Source organism: Pyrgilauda ruficollis, unplaced genomic scaffold (assembly GCF_017590135.1).
Source record: "Pyrgilauda ruficollis isolate IOZ18807 unplaced genomic scaffold, ASM1759013v1 scaffold24, whole genome shotgun sequence".
In the NCBI taxonomy this organism is placed as follows: domain Eukaryota; kingdom Metazoa; phylum Chordata; class Aves; order Passeriformes; family Passeridae; genus Pyrgilauda; species Pyrgilauda ruficollis.
The window spans coordinates 16,749,207-16,768,368 of record NW_024523648.1 but is presented as its reverse complement, the minus strand read 5'-3'; the positions used below and the strand labels follow the sequence as shown (position 1 = coordinate 16,768,368).

Genomic DNA, 19,162 nt, shown 5'->3' with positions numbered 1-19,162 from the left:
TCTTTATTGATCCTAAGAATAGGAATATGAGGAGCCAGGATATAATATAAAAAGATTCAAACTTTGATTAACTGGTATTTGTGAAAAAGAAGGCAATGTGAATGTGATTACTTGAAAAGCAGGGGCAGGAAAAAGGGATATAAGGAGTGAAATGGCCACCTGTAATGTTGCAGGGGAACTCAGAATTAAGTCCCTTTTTCATGTAGTCTAACTAGTCCTACTATCTCCCTATTTCAAATATTAAAAATTCATGTTCCACCCAAGAAATAGTCCAAATGAAAATTCTTTGAAAGGCTCAATTTCTTTCGATCCTCTTCTAAACTCCATTTAAAGAAATCATCATTTACCAGCAAAAAGAGCTTTGTTGAAAAATCCTTATAATAAATAGGATTGTGATTTCAGGACCATCTAGTAATTCAGGGCTGTGGCTCCATGAATACTGAATATTTAGAATGAAAGTAAAATAAATTATTCATTATTCCAATTTGTGCAGTTGTAACAGTAAGGCACTTTACAGCCTTTAATCATCACAAGGAAATAGCAAGCACTCAGAGTAACCATTCAGGAGAACTCACTCATTTAAACATCTAGTTAAGCACAGAGTCACAGGCCCCTCTGTTCTTATCAAGTACAACTGGAAATGGAGAAGGATTTAGCCAGATATTGAACTGCTTTCTGACAGCACAGCATGCATGAGAAGAACAATTTATCACCACTTTTTTGTATACCTATCTATAAAGCTAATGTTATAGGATCTTAATGTTCGCTAAAAATATTCAGAAAATTCAGACTTAGGACCAAAAGTCTGTTTGAGTGAGCACTTTGTGAATACTACAAGCAATTAGAAAGCACAACAACTGAATTTTGTGTCTGGTAGGAAGATCAAGTCACTACTGAGAAATAAGAAAATAGATGTCAACAACCCCCTTAAATTTACATCTTTAGTAAATAACCTTCAGGAGGTTTCACTACTTACTTAGGTATCTTGTTACAATTCACTGTCTCTAGAATCAGAAAGGATTGTTTTCTAATATACCACCCAAAATAACTTTATGGCAAAGTAAGATGAATCCCTTACATCCTTTTATGTCTAGTCAAGAGAAATAACTGAGCAGTGTCCTTGCTCAAATAGACTTCTATTTTCTAGACTAAATATGGTGGTAGTGATGATTTCTTAAACTCTTATCTATGTAGGTCAGCTGAAGCTTGAGTGCTTATCTCTATCCTTTTCTACAATCTGTTCAAAAGACTTGTGAATAATAAAGACAGTAGAATTAAAAAAAACCAAAACCACAAAGAACTAAAACAAATTCAACTGTATCCAGCAGTATTAAAAAAAAAATTTATGCAACCCAAAAAAATCCAAATATACTAATCAAGTACCCAGTTTCCATCTAGATTGTAAAGTCTGCAAAAAAAAAAAAAGACAGACTTTATTGCTAGTGTGCAGATATTATCTTCACTGTCAATCATTCTGAAATGAACTTTAATGTGTTCCAGAAGTGTCTCTGCAGCAGAGTAACAGTATCTGTTGACAGGATTCCTTTCTATCTCTGTTGTAAATTGCTGAGTCATAGTTTGGAAGCAGAACTGGTAGGTGTATTTTTTTTTTTTAAAAATGACTTTTTACATAATAATACTGACATTTAAGAATTCAGGCATACTGAATAATTTCTTGCTTGATGTACTTCATTGTTGACTATTTTTTACAAAATACTGTTACAAAAAAATGTAACAGATTAAAGTAATACCATTGTATTCTGTGTTTATTAATTGCAGAATCTCTTGTCAAAGCATCAACAGAACTTTCAAAAGCATGTGCGGGTCCACTGATACAATAATCAGCTATTTGGAAATAGGAAGAAACAAGCTAAATTGGAGAGCATAAGGTTACATCCTTACTGAGGAACTCAAGAGCTCAGTGATTGAGAAATGCAAGAATAACAAGTAGAAAAATACAGCATGTCTGCACAATTCTATTTAGTACTCTAAAAATCACTCTTTACTGCTATTAACCACATTTAATATTACAAAATATCGACCATAATTTTAGCAAACAATGACAAAACTGTGGGTTTAAGAGAGGACTTCTTCAATAGGGAAGAGCAGGAATCCAATGAAAAGGGCCATTTTCATCAGTAATTGACAGAATCACTGAGGCTACTGTGCTGTACCCATGGGAAGAAAGTAGGTACCCTTATCATTCCTTATTCAAACTTTTTATGGCCACAAGTTAAACACTGGCACAAAGTTTACTGTGCTCAGTGCTATGCATGATAAACAGGGAAAAAAACCCAAAACAACAGCAGCTGGAAAGAGTACAGAGGAGAAAATAATCAAAAGTTTACTAATAGATATTCAGCATGGAAGCAGATCAGGGGTGGTCTCTGTTCAAACTTGCTAATAAATAAGGGTGTGCTTTTAAGTAGAACACTACTAACACCATGACATAGCTAAAAATCTCCACAGAATTTGGGCATTGTTTATTATTTTTAAAATTATACTTTTCACAACAGCTTCTCGCATTTACCTTATTTTTGGGATAAACATGAGATGCCACTTTGAAAAAGGCATGTGGCATTTCTTCCTGTGTGTCATTATCAAGAACATGAAGTCTACAGAAAGGGATAGTGGTAAACACCTGTGTCAATATAAACATGTCTTCTGGGACAATAAATATTTCTCTAAAAAAGAAAAATTAAATTATATCAAAATTATTTTCCCAAATAAAAGGATAGGTGCAATACAAAGCAAAAAATATTTCCATGGTTTAACTCCAGCCAGCAATTAAGTATAATGCAGCTGCTCACTCACTCCCCACACCCAACATACCTGAGGGAAAGAATCGGAAAGAAAATATAAATCTCATGTGTTAAGAACAGTTTAATAATATAAAAATATTATTTATGCCATTATTAAAAATTATATTATATATAAATAAATATTCTAATAGTATAAATCTTTTTAATGATTAGGAGAGGGAGAGAGAGTAACAGAACCCAAAAGAAACGAATGATGCTCAATAGAATTGGTTGCCACCCACTGACCAATGCCCAGCTTGTTCCTGAGCAGTGATCAGCCCCCTTGCAGGTAATCCTCCCCCAGTTTATCTACTGAACAAGACATTCTCTGGTATGGAACATCCCTTTGGCCACTTCAGGACAGCTGTCCTGGCTGTGCTTCCTCCCAGATTTTTGTGCACCTCCTCACTGGCAGAGCATGAGACACTGAAAAGTCCTTGACTTGGGAGAAGCACTCAACAACCAAAACATCAGTGTGTTATCAATATTTTTACCAGCCAAAGTCAGAGCAAGTACATGCCAGAATTTAAGGAAAGCAGACAGATAAGTAAGTTTTTAAGCAGGTTAATGAAAAACCAGAGTGTATCAATATTACTCTCCCATGAGAGTTGTATAGCACTCTGTGAAACTCACCTGAAAACCAGAAACCAGGCATTTGGTGGTTGATCAGCATATGTTACTGTATAGTCAGTGAAATACATCTTACACCATTCATCTTCATAACAAGTAAACTTTTCAACTGAATTGCAGTTTCTTTTAAATATTTCTCTGGAAAGCAGAAAACAAGATAAAGACATCAATCTAACCAGGATGGCATACTGACCTACTGATCATGAAGAGCACTACCTTCTGCATGAGTGTAAAACAACATAAAATGTGTTACTAATGTTTCTCTAGTAGTTGTTCACTCTTAAATAAAAAAAAAATTATGGAGGGATCAGTTCTTTCAGACCTCATGGCAAATATAGACACATATTTCTATCCATCAGTCTAGCTGTGACTACAGCTGCTTCTAATATCCCAAGATGTTACGGCTTCTACAAAACTTTACTCCTTTCTTTTTCTTTCTTTTTTTTTTTTTTTTAAGAAATATCAGTTAGCATAACTTCACTTTCTTTATATTAATTTGTCATTTTCAAGCTGTGGAATCATTAGGATATTAAAATCCCTTTATTTGGTTTTAAGACTTTTTGGAACAACAAAGGAATAAAAGCAAAACTTATTGGCCAAGGTGCTAGAGTGTTATGTTAAATAGAAATCTGCCAGCTGTTAAAAAAAATTAAGCACAAGCACATTAGCATGATTTTAACACTCAAATTTATCCCTCAGGGCAATGCCTATGAACCCCAGAAGTTTTATGTCTGAAGGCAGGCTAAAAACTGCATCTCATCTTTGCTGATGTAGAAATGCTACAAATCTAAAATGGATGGCTAACATTTGAAACAAGGCTGTGGTTGCAAAGTCCTGATCCCATCAATGTACACAGGTTTTATAAGATTAGAAACACTAAAAGGTGAAATGAAATTATACCTGGTGTGAGTGTTGCTCAAATTCCTGGTTATAAGGAGCGAGGATTTATATCAACAGGCAGTAATTATTGCCAGTTTTCACTCCTCACCCTTGGAAGAACTGATTTACTGCTAAATCAGTTGTGTGAACACTTGCAGAGAGATTTTTGGAGAACTTAATGGAAATATGTGATCCCCAGAAAGTGTTAGGCTTGCAAATGACTTAATGAACACTGTTGAAATTAGAATAGCCATCTTTCCAAAAGCTATAATAAAATATCAGGGAAAGCACAGAAATATACCTACTACATTTCTACTACCTAGAAATACATTTACTTCAAGGAAGTGCAACAAAAATGTCCCCTGCTGAGATAATAAACTATGTACAATTACATAGGAAAGCTCTCTTCTTTCTACTGTCAATCATGATTGCTTAACAGATAGCACAAATCAAAAAGTTTCCTTAAATCAACTGGTTAACTGCTTAACTAAGGAATCAGTATCAGATCTATACTTATGGAACACCCTACCAAATACTAAAAAAATGAAATACAAAAGGTAATATTTTAGATAAAAAAAAAATTGGAAAAAATCGGTAATATATCTAAGAATTAGATTTTACTCATGTAGGGTACACAGAATAAAGCACAGAATATATTTAGTGAAAAACATTTCATCCCTTCCATCAGGGTTTTGTAATTTGGACATTAATAATGCTCTTACCATGCTTATTTTGTGAAAAAAAAAAAAACCCAACAGTTTATAACAACGGCCTGCAATAAAATAGCTTGATTTATTGCATGATTACCTTAACAAGGTTACAGCACACTGTTCAAAATTTAACTCAATCATAGTCCATAGGTTTTTCAAAGTTTCTTCAACATCAGTATTTTCTTTAGTACCTAGAGATAATAAAATAATTTATAAAATATAACATCCAATTTTGCTATTGTTCTGAATTTACACCTGCCAAATACTTCTGAAAAATATCACTTGTACAAGCAAATTGCCTTATTTATTTGGAGTTTTACAGAAGTCTGAGCTGAAAACTGTTTTTCCCTTTGACAGAGTATATTCCATTCATCATCATCTTTATACTTTTCAGCACACCTACATTTGCAAAAATTATGTGATCAATATTTTCTCCAATTTACAGTGTTTTCACTGTAACATGTTGTAGCATGTTTGGCAATCTCTGTTCTCACAGAATATGCTATTTAACTCTCTGCAACTTTCATCTGCAGATACCAGGAACGGGTAAGGATGTACCTAAACTATCTGTGTAGCTACCAGGAAAAGAACTGGGCAGTTCCAATGTGTAATTCACCCCATCTGTCTTGGATAACTCACATAACAGGATGTGATGTCATCTTAAGGTGTCTGCTTCTACACATGGAATACAGATGAAGACTACAGATGAAGATTTGAAGCTTTCAGTAGTACAATACAAATCTTGGTTTATTCCAATAAATACATTATCTTTTTAAAAATAAATACCACTATTCTAACTTGAATGTGTCTGGATTCAAGCCACAAACTCTGAATCTCAGACTAAAGATCTTCTTGTTAACCTTTGGATATCAGCCTAAAGAGACTGTTACTAGGAAATTCCTGTTCTCTGTGGGTACTTAAAAATTATACTATAAAATTAAAAATTCTGAAATGACAAATTAACAACCTGTAAGTACAAGGCCTATATTCAATCACGATCCTTACAACTCTGCTCAGAATTTTATGGTTGTTATCTTTCTTTCTTCCTGGACTGTGGATACTGCACTTGGGCGCAGTATTCCAGCTGAGATAGTAGAACTGCTGAATAGGAAATATGCTACAAGTCCTGAACTGCTATGCAAGATTCCTCTATCTATATGCACAAGAATGATGGATAGTATCAGTACAGTATCTTTGGAGGACAGCACTAGACTTTGATACTGTGTGTGTTCCATGGATTACTCATTTTGACACTTAGGTTCTTTTATGATTTCCTTTACATTTCCAGAATAAAACCCTAACATTTAGCCCAGATCTGACCTAACTATACATTAATATAAACTCTGGCTTAGCATCTATGCAAATTTAGGGGGGTGTATCTTTCAGATACTTTTTAGTATCATATGTGCTAACTGAGTGGCTAGGTCTACTTAATAGAACTACAAGTTCTATTTCATTTGTTTCAGTCAATTTTACCTAGATATTAATTAGAAAAAAACTCTTTACAGTGAAGATTTGAATAAGATGAAGTATGAAACATTTTTGAAAGGCATTTTTAAATGACACACCTGGTTCTCTGCTCTTCAGTATTTTCCTAACATAGGTCCCTCGCCAGATGGCTTGAATTTTGAGAGCTGCTTCTTCTTCTTCAGATGTGGGAGTTTGATTCTCACAACTACTAAGGAATTTCTCCTCACTGCTCTCTGAACGATTGGAAGAATGAGTAACATCAACAGAGCTGGAATTCCTGTTACTGCCTGTAACAAATTTAAAGAGAAAAAAAAAACAAACAAACACAAAACAGCAAGGGAGTGATTCCAAGCATAAATCTTCTGTGATGAAAATATCACTCTTGCAATTTTGTTTTTATCATGTTGGAGAAAATATACTATATGATTACACAAAGTCAAAATGTCAGTTACTTTTCTAATTACAAACATCAAATAATTTAATGTTTCTCTTAATGGACAGCTATTGCAGGACATTTTTTAAAAACATATCTCCTACTGTAATTTCAAAATGTTCTTCCAAACATGAACCAAGAGGATTTGATACACTAAAGCCTGACTCTGTACACAGATTAAAAGAGCTTCACAAGATTTTAATTACTTTTATCTCTCAATCTGATAATTTTATTAAGTAATAATTTCAACACCAGTGTTGTTCAAAACATTTTGTTTAACCTTCACAAAGGAGCGATGGAATATGGGAAAGTTCTATGCTAAAGGGAGAGTTCATTTTTCAGACTTTATGTTACCAAGGAGTTTCGAAGTGCAATAGAAATTTGTGGATTCTGACAGGTTAGCAATGAGGTCTTTGAAGGCATTCTTGCCTAGAAATTAGCACCCTGGGAGCCATCAGTACCAGGACTTAGGGAAGGGTGTGGGGGGCAACACTCCAAGGGACCAGTGCCAGAGTGGTAGATTCGAACTGCACACATATGGAATAAAGGGAGCAAGACAGCATGATAGGAAGGAAACAGTGCTGCAAAAGGAGGTACCAACAAACAAAAAGGAGAAGAGGAATCTGCTTGAAAAACGTAGACAACATTGCAGGCAAACAAACTATCTTAAGATATTGCATTTATCAGCCAGATCACACATGTCAATCTAATCACTTTTACTCCATATTACTAAATCTGGCTGTGTTCTCAAACCATCATTTCTTGTCAGTATTGCATTTCCAAAACCTAGAAAGCCTCTTTAATGCTTGGGGAATGGAAGATTGCACAACCCCACTTCAGTGAAAACCACATTAGAAGTCAACAATATGAATGTATAACCAATCACAGAATAATACAGACTTGAATGGACCTCTGAAGGTCATCTGGTCCAATCCCACATCCAAAACCAGATTAATTTAAAACAGGTTGCTCCTGTTCTCGAATAAATGTCCCGTCCATTTTTTAACACTTCCATAACAATGGAGACTCCATAATTTAAGTGGGCATTCTTATTCAATTTTTGACTAGCCTTATGGTGAAAAAATTTTCCTAATATCCAGCTGGAATTTAACATTTTCTAAGAAGTATCCTGTTTGTACATCTCTGGAAAGGTTTTGGCTCTCCCATTCATTCATCACTGTAACACACTTCAAAATTAATTTGTTCAATCAACAGACTTGTCTATTTTACAATTAAATAACCCAGTGGCAAGATGACATCTGGCCCCACTAATCATTGTCTTCATGGAAGGGAAAGAGACTTTGATTTTCAGTTCATGCTTTGGTTCAGAAAAATGAGTTCTGCTGCAGAGCCTACATTCCTCATATGAGGCAAAATAATGAATTATAAAGTAACACTTGTATATATATGAACACACATATACACAGAGTGGCCTAATAGGTAAGAATATCCTAACATGAAGCAGGAATCAATAATATAGAAAAGGAAATACAAAAAGTATTGGTGAGGTGCTGCCCTGTAAACCAGACAAAAACTTCATCCACTGAAGATGTCAAGTGGACTCCATAACTAGAAGTAAATACCTATAACTCTAGAAATAAAACATTTCATTTGTGAGGAGAAAGAATATATAGATACACAGTAAGTTAGTTAAATGGTAAACCGTTTCCAAAAACACAAATATAAAAAATTTGTATGGACTGTCACGCAAAAATCAATTCTATTTATAGAAACTCTCAAAAGTTACCACAGATCAGGCCAAAACCCAAAAATTATGAGTATATATTCCTAAGGAGGTTTTTTTTGTTCTCATTTTTTTAAGCAATGTCATAAGAACAAAAATAGTTTTTGCAACATTTATGGCAAAATAATGAGGTCTTAATTAAATATTGTGATCTTTCAAGGCTTTTTTAACTTAACATTTCTTAATATTTTTTCTTATAAGCAGAGAAATGCATACTGTGAAATGCTTTGAATCAGTCTTGAATTAGTGAATGCTTTCAGTCCATCAATACTGAACTAATGGATGTTTCAAATTTGACATTATGATTGAAAACAGATTTGTCAAAAATCTCTGACACACCTTAGCTGTTAATCAGAAGACACCATGCTAGTAATAAAACTGAAGCTTTCAAAGCAGCCTAGCAAGACACTGTTCACCATAAAATCACTGCAGTTCCTGGAGACAGTGTAGGAATGATTTTTTGAAAAAGGAGTATTTTGCATGTACTCAAGAGGCATTTTACATATTCAACCAAATAATGTCAAACTTTCCCTTACGTATTACTAGAACTCAAGTTCAAATCCAAAGTGCAAGAAGAAACAAACGTTCAGCATTCTCTTTTCAGTCACAATGTAACACAACACAACCATATAATCAATGATCTTAACCTATGTTTCTGGAGGAGAGAGAAGCTTGTTCTGAAAAAGAACTGAGCAGAACTTCCAAATGCAGTTTCACAGTCAAGATAAGCTTACAGAGAACAGCTTGACTTCTTGATAAAATTTCAGACCAGAAGGTTTTAAGAGAACTGTACACAAGGGGCACTCCACTTCCAACTTCAAAGCTGGAATTTATCCTTGAGAAAGAAATGTAGCACCTGAAATGTGCCTAAATGACTGTTAAGTATTTGAGACTCTTGAAAATCTGTGCCACAAACCTACAGTGACCCGACTGGCTCACTATTGGGCCCTATGAAACCAGGACAAGGTAAACAACATATGCAACAAAGAGCAGGCAGGCATCCTGCTGTGCTCCCTTTCCCAGGAAACATCACATACCTCTATAAATTCAGTACCAGCTGATTGCCCAAAGTTCTGCAGGGCCCCTTTATGCACAGTTCCTCCCAGAATACAACAGAAGAGCCATGCCATGGGGAAGCTCTCAGCTTCAGATACTTCCATCTTTTTTTCATATGTTCACATGGCACGGACTTCCATTTGTTTCTTGTGGCTCTTCTGCTAATTGCTCCTTGGGGATGGATGATACTTGGCAGTCAAATAGATATGAATAGATAATTTTCAGGATGGCTTCTCAGAAACTTTGCAGGCATGACCACTAACTGCAGTAAATCGTAATCCCTGCCCTTGTTAAATCTTGAGATTAATTCAGCACACAGTGAAAAATGAATATGCCAAGAAAAAATGGAGGTGCTGTTTCAAAAAAAGCACAGATTTGACCTGATATCCTTGCAGACCCAGACGACAAAAATATTTAATTCATCTGTTATGGTAGTTTACACTGATGTCTGTTAGGTTCCAAAAGATTACAACCTCAAGTCTTGACAAGACTTGACTAACCTGACAATGCAGCAGAGCTAATGTGGGGGCAGGGCATTCAGCTGATGCCAATCCTTCTAGGCCTTTCTACAAAGTAGTTTCCAACTGGTATTTCCTGCTATCTACCTCTTTTTCCCTGACAGTTCACTTGGTTTATGCTTCATTTTTTTAGGTTTCTGGATGGAACCTGAACAAAAGCATGCAATTACTCCAAAGCAACCTTTATTAAGCAGGGCAAAATGTCAATAAAGGTCAAAAAATGTCCAATATCAATAAAACCAAAGGGAAACAATTACCTTTCCAATCCAATAGGGATCTCTTGTAATTTAATTTTAGAAAAGAGAATAATTTAAAAGGACATATTGGACACTGGAAGAAATAAAACTGAAATAGAACTTTCTTTCTCCAAATATTTATTCCACTTCTTTGATTCACTGCCCAACTCCTAAAAAATATTCTGTCACAGTGGATCTCATACTTTAGTAATTTACATGAGATCTTTGCTACAACCTGTCAACTGTGCTAATTATTCAAATCTATTTTAAAAATGTCTTCTAATGCTGACAAGTGTTTAAGGGGTTTTTTTTGGAATGCAGGAATCAGTAGTACAGTAATCTTTAAAAAATGTGACAGGTGTTGTTTACTTTAAGTGGTTTGATAAATGTTAATACGCTGACCTTTGTAACATACTTTTGTCATGGGATGCAATTCTCTGAAAAATACCTGATGTCTCACAGGAAGAATAACCTTCAGAAGAGAAGAGATTCAGAGGAAAGTTCCCAGTAAAGACAGACAAGTTTACGTGCTTGTAAGTGCTTTCTTAAAGGGACAAAAGTATGACAACATTGTGTCAGTAAAGATATTCGTATAAATTTGAATTTAGTTTTTATACTATTTTTCCAGAATAAACTGACTAATCAAAAGGCAGTTAGTATCATTTTGTTTGATCAAGTAGAAACACTTTATTCTGTAAATTCACAATAGACAAAGAAAAAGCTAAGTACCCACAAAAAGCCTTCAAATGGTGCTCACGTCTCTTCCCACCAATCAGATAAATTATTTTTCTGTTGTGATATGAAACCATGTATATAAGGCTTTTATTGGCAAACTACATGCTAGCATTAATAGATTAAGAAGCTACAGAGACTGAAAAATAAGTCCTAAAATGGAAAAGATCCACATATTTTGTTGCCAGGCAAACTCAATTCTAACTGTGTAAAACTCCAGCCTGAATAAAAAATGAAGCAAAGAAACAGCGGGAAGCGAATGATCCCTGCTTGTAATAAATATGTTGGCCTTCTAATGGTTCTCTCAGAGTATGTTCAGATACACAGCACACCCTGACCACAGGCTGGAGAAGAGGCAGTTGGTGCTGCAGCCAGTTCCACACTACATGGGTATGACTAGCCAGCCAATTAGCCAGGCAACACAGTCATTTCCCAAATAACAAGCTTAAAAAACAAGCAAGCAAGCAAAACAATAAAAATTTAAGTACACACCCCCCTCCCCCCAAAAAAAACCAACCAAACAAAAACCTCTCAACCCAACACCAAGAAAGAGCTGAACTTTAAATGAAGGTACTAACTTGAGTCTTCCTTCACTCTCATTCTGTGAACAATACAGGCATTTAAGGTATTTCCAGCTGATAATTTGAATGAAAGTGATGAGGTCCAGTACAACAGGTAAAAAAATGTAGATATTTGTTAATGTTTGTTAATTCTGACAAGTGTAACTCAAAGAAGACCAAGGGCATTTTTATAAATTAACAAATGGTAAACAGAATTTCTGGAACAAAGAAAAGGATCATTTCTATTCTGAGATGAGCATCAGATGTCCTGTCAACAGTAAAAGTCTTAGGCTTAAAAATTAACTGTGCCAACTTAAGCAAGAAAAAACAAGAACAGAGAAGAGTTGGCTTCCCTGAAAATAAGAATGGGCAGATATATTTGAAGTGATTAGCAATATCAATACATTACCTGAAAACACAATGTCATCCCCAGAAATGTCAGTGGCTTCAAAATCCAAAGTAAAGGATCTGAAGGCAAATTTATATCTGCAAAATTCCTTCTTGTCAAATACACATTTGATCAAATACCAAAATGCCTTATTGAAAACCTAAAATCAGAATGAGGAAAAGCATTCAAAGAATGATTCATTTATAAAGATTGATTTATATTGCTTCTCATTATTGTTTCAAACACTGTTTCCCTCTTCTCTTACCATTTAAAAATGAAATATTTAACTTCCTCTAATAAATACTGTATCTGAAAATTAATCCCAACTGTAGAACTATAATGCTTCAAGACAACAACAGAGAGAAAACCTGTTTCATGCTTGGTTTATAAAAAACAAGAAAATAGGACTTATTCTACAGTGTGTTTATCACCCAGATACATCCTGGTTTATGTGTAGGGGGTTGATGGCCTCATACCAGAGGACAGAAGAACAAATTATAATGACAATGAGAGTTCTAAACTCGAGGTTTCAGAACAGAGACAGGTAATTTAATGGGAATGCTTTTGGGATTAGGAAGTGTCACAGCATGGGAAGATTTGGCTCTATTTTTATGCTTTGACATATTATTTCTCTTTAAAGAGCAGAAATCCAGTATTTTCCTCCCCCACTCCTAGTAGATGGGAATTTTAGTGTCTTTTACAGAACTTGTTTCATAATCTGAGTTTAAGAACATAGTAACAATTTACTGGAAAATACAAGATTTTTCTATTTCATTGCCCTTGGTTTCAGATTTTTCTGATTCCTGAAAACATATTTTATTTATTTTAATACTAATAAACATGTCTTTTATTTTTAAATTTGTAAAACTAGGGAAGAAAGAATACAATAGATCCTTTCTTGTATTCAGAACAATTTTTCACTGCTTGTATTAAGGACCGATAATTTCCATATTTTCATTCTTGAATCGCTGTCAGCTCAGTGCCTTTCATTTATCTAATTCTGTCATTTTTTTTTTCAGCTAGACATTGGTCTTCTTAGAGGAGGAGAAATTAAGGGACTTGTGTGTTTATGACTACTGAATTTTTCTTTAGGTCTCAAAGTTTTGCACATATTTCACATGAGCATCTGCATTTAAAATTTGTTTATTCCATTCCAGAGTTCAAAGCAAATTCTTTTTCGTGGTGGACTTGGTATGTAAATTACCTCTTTCATGTGTGGTGCACCTGTAATCATTCTTTATAAATTCTTTTATTTTGCTGAATTTGAGCTTGTGTCCAGCCCATGTATAAAAGTGCTAATGTTCTAATTTTTAAGATCAGTGATTATAAAAAATATTAAACCCTTTTTTTTATTCAGTCTTCTAATCTATGCATAAACAGTCTAAACTGCATGAGCATTCTAGTACTTTGGTGAAAATAAATGAATCTGGAATATATAAAATACTGACTTTAGAAAAATCAAGTTATAGCAATATGATCAACATTTGCATACACATAAAAACTAGTGTATCTTCTATAAAAATGTTTTGTTGCAATCTTTTTATAATATTGGAAAGCTATAGCAGAGAGATCTACAGAAAAATGTAATGTTTTCATCATGTATCTTTAATTTATTGCACACAGAGAGCAGAAAAGTTGAAAAAGAATGCTGTAGTTTCAAGAAACAGAGAAAACCAAATTGGAATAATGTGAACTCATTACTGCCTTCAGAAATATAATCTGTAATAATGTTTTCCTGTTCCATCAACATTAGGCACAGAAAGCGACCATTAGACTTTTCTGCATTTCAGGTAGTATCTTTCAAATTCAAAATGAAGTTTTAATATAAACACAGCTCATGCTTTCTGCCCCAAAGTATGCTAAACTAGATCAACAAAAATAGACTCAATTTAGAATGTGCTACTCTGTGCACACTGAAATTTCTCTTCTTAAAAGAAGATAATTATCATAGAGTTGCAAGTTATGTCATTTGGGCTTACACTTTATAGTGAATGCCACATTCACAGCATGCAGGTGGTCCTTGTTAAGTGCACAGGCATTGTTTTGAAGAGGATAATGACAACATTAAGCAGTATCCAGATTCTGTAGCTTTTAGATATGTCCTCGTTCAAACTATTTGCTCACCTTGCTGTTTTCTTTAGCTATTTTCGTATCATGGAGGCCAGGAGGACAATAAGCTACTTCCAATTCCTTCAAGGCTTTAGGAAGCTCATCCTTACTGCTGTAATTATTTATCACATTTCCAACAGCACTCAGGATAGCTGTAGCCTGTTCTATAAATCGAATGCTCTCCTGAGGAAAGAGAATAAACCAAGCATTAGAATTATTGCCTTAAGATTTTCTTTGGTTTCTTTCTGGGCCATGAAAGAATACGGGCGTTTTTTTCTGTGATGAAGTACAAAACTTTTGGAATTCATTCGGTTGTTCTTAATATTATAAACTGTAAAATCGATTATGTCTCTGATATTCAAAAACATATCAACTTCTCACTGATTTTAGCTAGTGAAGTAAATAACAGGCACCATAAGTTATATCTATTAATTGTTTCATTTTTCCTATATCATTAATCCTAGGAAATGTAATCAAAAATAAGATCCATATAGAGACTTTCTACTGCAGTGACAATAGTGACAGCTGAAGTACTCAGCATATTCTGTTATGCAAGGACAAATTAGTATTAGTATCCTGCTGAAAGCAATGATCAAATACATGCTGCCTAAAACATCCTTATGATGAATAATCTTCATCAGGATTTCTGTGCAAGAATGTGGACGCTTTCCTGCAAATGACAGCCTGCAAAGAAGTTGCTTCAAAAAGAAGGACAGGAAAAACCCAAGGACACAATTCTGCTTTATTTTCTTGATGCGAAATAACTTTTCATCCAAAAAATTGAAGGCAAGGGGATAGTACAGCCACAACATATTTTTAATGATCCAGCTTCTTATATTTCAACTTCTTTACCACAATAAATGTGATACATTTGCACAAGCTGTTTTAGTGCTCTATTATTAGGACCCAGAATCTACACTGCTATGTAAATTTGCTGTTACACTCACCCTTTAAAATGTTTTTGCACAAATGTTCTCTAGAAAATATATTCCCTCCCCTCAGGGACTTCAACAAATATTTGGGCCTAATGCTTGCTAGAGAAACTTTGAAAATATGGATGACAGTGGTGTCTGGATTATGGACAATGAACAACAAAAGTTGTAGTAATTTCTCCCCTGGGCCTCTTATCTCAGCTATGAAAAGTTGTTTGATTAAATTGCTCATTTTACACATAAAAGTTGCTTTCAGACCTGGTGAGTAATATGCGATCTCATGGGACCAAACATACTTCACTGATGCGAGATTTTATTTAAATGAGCTGGTATTTTTAAATATTAATTAATATTTTTACGTGTATTTTATGACATGCCTCAAAGAATGAGTTATACCCTACCCTGACATATGTATTTCAACAAGAGCATTTTTCACATTTTATGCTGCACTTTTATGTAAACCACAATACTACCCAATTTTAACTTACATATTTATGTAAGATAATTTTTGCACTATGCATCCAGTACCTGTCATGCTGTAAACCATATATCTTTTATGCCCTTACCAATTTCATATTAAAATTAATACTATACCACTGAATATAATAACTCAATGGAAATCCAATACTACTTCACTTAATTAGTAGTTAGAAAACGTGTTATCACAATGTTTGATTAGTCATTATGCACACCTTCTGAAGAGCTGGCAGCACAGCATCCTCTTCTCCAAAGACACATGGCACCATGGTACACAGCTGAATGTGGTGCCCTATGGGACAAGTTACTGTAAAGAGAAGGATGTGTCGCCTAAAATTGAGAAAAAAACCCAAACAAACAACTTTTTATTTTTTTTTAATTGCAACAATTCTTAAGCTTTTCCTTTCATGCATTTGGTAACATCACTGTCAGAATTGTATTTAGGTGAAGAAGCTTATCCAGGCCACAGCTTCAACATGTTAACCAGAGATTCAGCAGTGAGAGTAAGAAACGAGAGTTCATGCCCCCCAGACACACTGGTAATTTTTAATTGCATCTTCTTTCAACTGAAATTTAAAGGCTCCTTAGCCACTAACAGACAGTGGGAAGAGAATACGTTCCATGCTTACCAAGTGACTTCTCTTTTGGAATGAAATGGGGAAGTGATCAATAAGCCCATTTGTTTCCCACACCTTTTGTAAATTTTGTCTCTGACTGGAGTAAAGAGAATCAAAGGTGGGAAGCTTATAAATTTGAGCTAATGGTATATATTTAGCTTATCAGGTGCAAAAAGATACACATTTTTGGCCCCCCTACAGTACAGAGAGATACAGCTTTTAGAAACTACACTGAAAAAATACATGTGAATCCAGAACTAGATGTGAATTTAGTCTATAAACATAATAATAACTATTCCAGTTTTAGCCTGAATCAAAACAAATAAAGAGCACTATTAAGGATCTTTGGCTTAATTTCAGTATGCTAGAGTTGTGGTATTTTCTTTCTATGCCTATTTATTTGACATATTACTTAATTTTTTAAAAATACATTTTCTTTCATCTCTTTGAATTTTAACTGATGATTTTCTCTTTTTGGGAAAGTAGAAGGACTCAGTTAATTAGGCAGGAATATTATGCTTATGACAGGACATGAAGATGTCATTTTTCCCGGTTTCCCTGGAAGAGTTTTCCAAAAATAACATAGCAAGGGCTCTTGCTTTTTATCTATTTCTTTATTTAAACAATCAGCCAATGCCCCACACTGAATATTTAGAGTTACATGCAAAAAGAAAAAATCATATTAAGCGATATGTGAATGGGAAGTAAGATATGCAAGACTTCATGGATAACAGAATTTCTCCTGTCAAGTCTCTTGAATCCTTTTTCAAGAAAAGCATTGAAACCTCCTATGGTATCACCATGCTTTTACAGTTCCACTAAAAATGCTAATTCTTACGCTTTTCTTGCTACTCCAGGGAACATTTCAAATCGTTCTAGTTAGAAAGATTCCTACTTTTAAGTAGGAATTTGTAGGAATTTAAATATATTTTTTAGCAAGTCAATGTGATTTTTCTTGTTAAATGATCCTAAGTAATAGTAAAGAACTCAGATTGTTATAAAAGTGTTGGTAAATTCACGGTAATTTGGCAGTCTTACCAAATCCTAGCTATCTACCAGTCTGATACTCCCAAAACTTATGTTTTAGGAAATAAACTCTTACTGGGTTACTGTGCAAACAGTCATTTCAAGCCTTAACTAAAGAGTCAGGAGAGAAATGAAGCCTCATACATACCCAACAGGAAGATTTACCACAGTAGCTTTGGTTGCAGATGTATGCATCTTTAACACAAGTTCTCCAGGCGTCACAGATTTCCAAGAGAAATATTCAACCGTCAGCAGACCTGTTGAACTTTCTTGTTTAGTACCTAGGTTAAGAAAACAAAACAAAACAAAACAAAACAAAACATAACCCACATAATGGGATGGTGAATAACATTCAGACACACCTATGCAGAATCTGTAGCTACTTCACACTCATTAAAATATTCATTTAGGTTTTGCTAACACAGAAAAACACAGTCACTTAAAATGTATTGGCGGTACAAAGCATGGCTTATTTGTACTATTTGCTAGAAAATAATGATTATAAAATGTGTTTCTGAGATATATACATCTGATGCCTTGAGAGGCTAGATGATGTTAAAGAAATAAAGTAGGTATTTAATAAAAACTTGAGGCATCACATCAGACATCTTCCAAGTCACTTGAGGCCGCTGTAAAACTCCAAACAAATCCTTTCTGTCCACATGCAAATTAAGTAAATAGCCATAAAAAGATTATATTTATTTACATTTATAGCTTACACTTTAATTATTTTAACAGAATGGTCAGTTTGAGTTTCTCAAGCATTATTTTCGTTCTCTCTACTCCACTCTAGATGCATTAAATTACATCCATGTCAAGTGTTTAAATATCTGATTAACCTAAGCCAACTACCTTACAATGCTCTCCTGTATTCCATCCTACGTTTTTAATACAATGGATTAATATTTAAATCATTCAAGTTGTTAGGTCTTGAAAAACCCATCTTAAATGTACTTGAGAGCTTATTGTGTACCAGTTTAAAAATAATTTCAGGAATTTACTTTTGTTATAGTGCTGGTTTTGCTGCACTATGATCAGCTAAGGCATAAAGTAGCTTGCAAGAATGGAATTTGTAGGAAAAAAAACCCACAAGAAACACAAGGAAATCCATTCCAGAAATATACAGATGAAAAGCTTCCAGCAAATCATAATAAACAGAAAAGGGAGGGATTCTTTCATGAAAATGCTCATCATCAATATGAAATAATGATGAAGTATTGCTTGACTATTAGTGTATTTCTTAAAACCAATTTGACTATTTCAAACTATTGCTAAATTCTCAAACTGTGCCCAAGTAAACAACAGACAAACACAACAGCACAAACATATTCAAGAATGGGAAAACACAACGCTGCCATGTACTTTTGTGCGTTGGCCTTACCTTCAGTAACATACCAGTATACTAATGCAGAAAAGCTAACCAGGATTTCAATGGGCATCAGACTGTCCACAAGTAAATAATAGAAGACTTCCTCATCAGAAGACTGTATAGAAAAATGGATGTTTGTTCATTCACTTGCACTGAATGCTGTCCAACTGGCCTTATACAAAGTAGCACTACGATTTTGGATATGGTGACCTTAGCTATGGTATGGGAAGTAAGCAATTAATTGTCACTACTTCTTCCAAATTTCAGACATGTCATTTAAGCCCAGAGCCTCATGCTGCATGTAAAATAGTGTCCAGTTAAGAGATAAAAGGAAACAGAACTTTTATTTGCGTGAGAATATATCTACTTTTATATTATACTGTCATATGTACGTAACTGAAATACTTTTACTTGCCAAACAACAATTAACAGAAGACCAAAAATTTTGGGTTTTGCTGCAACTCTCTGATTCTAA

The 19,162-nt window shown here is 34.3% G+C and overlaps 1 protein-coding gene across 1 annotated transcript in view; it reads right to left on the bottom strand.

The window, feature by feature from the left end:
• Positions 1-19,162, bottom strand: part of ADGB (androglobin) — an 86,802-nt gene that overhangs the window by 24,464 nt on the left and 43,176 nt on the right. The window contains exons 15-23 of the mRNA XM_041470053.1: positions 18,700-18,802; positions 17,467-17,599; positions 15,891-16,005; positions 14,282-14,449; positions 12,179-12,317; positions 6,589-6,777; positions 5,118-5,211; positions 3,435-3,569; positions 2,531-2,684 (exon numbers count right to left, since the gene is read on the bottom strand). Of these exons, the coding sequence (XP_041325987.1) occupies positions 2,531-2,684; positions 3,435-3,569; positions 5,118-5,211; positions 6,589-6,777; positions 12,179-12,317; positions 14,282-14,449; positions 15,891-16,005; positions 17,467-17,599; positions 18,700-18,802 (1,230 nt within the window). The remainder of the gene's footprint in view (positions 1-2,530; positions 2,685-3,434; positions 3,570-5,117; positions 5,212-6,588; positions 6,778-12,178; positions 12,318-14,281; positions 14,450-15,890; positions 16,006-17,466; positions 17,600-18,699; positions 18,803-19,162) is intronic.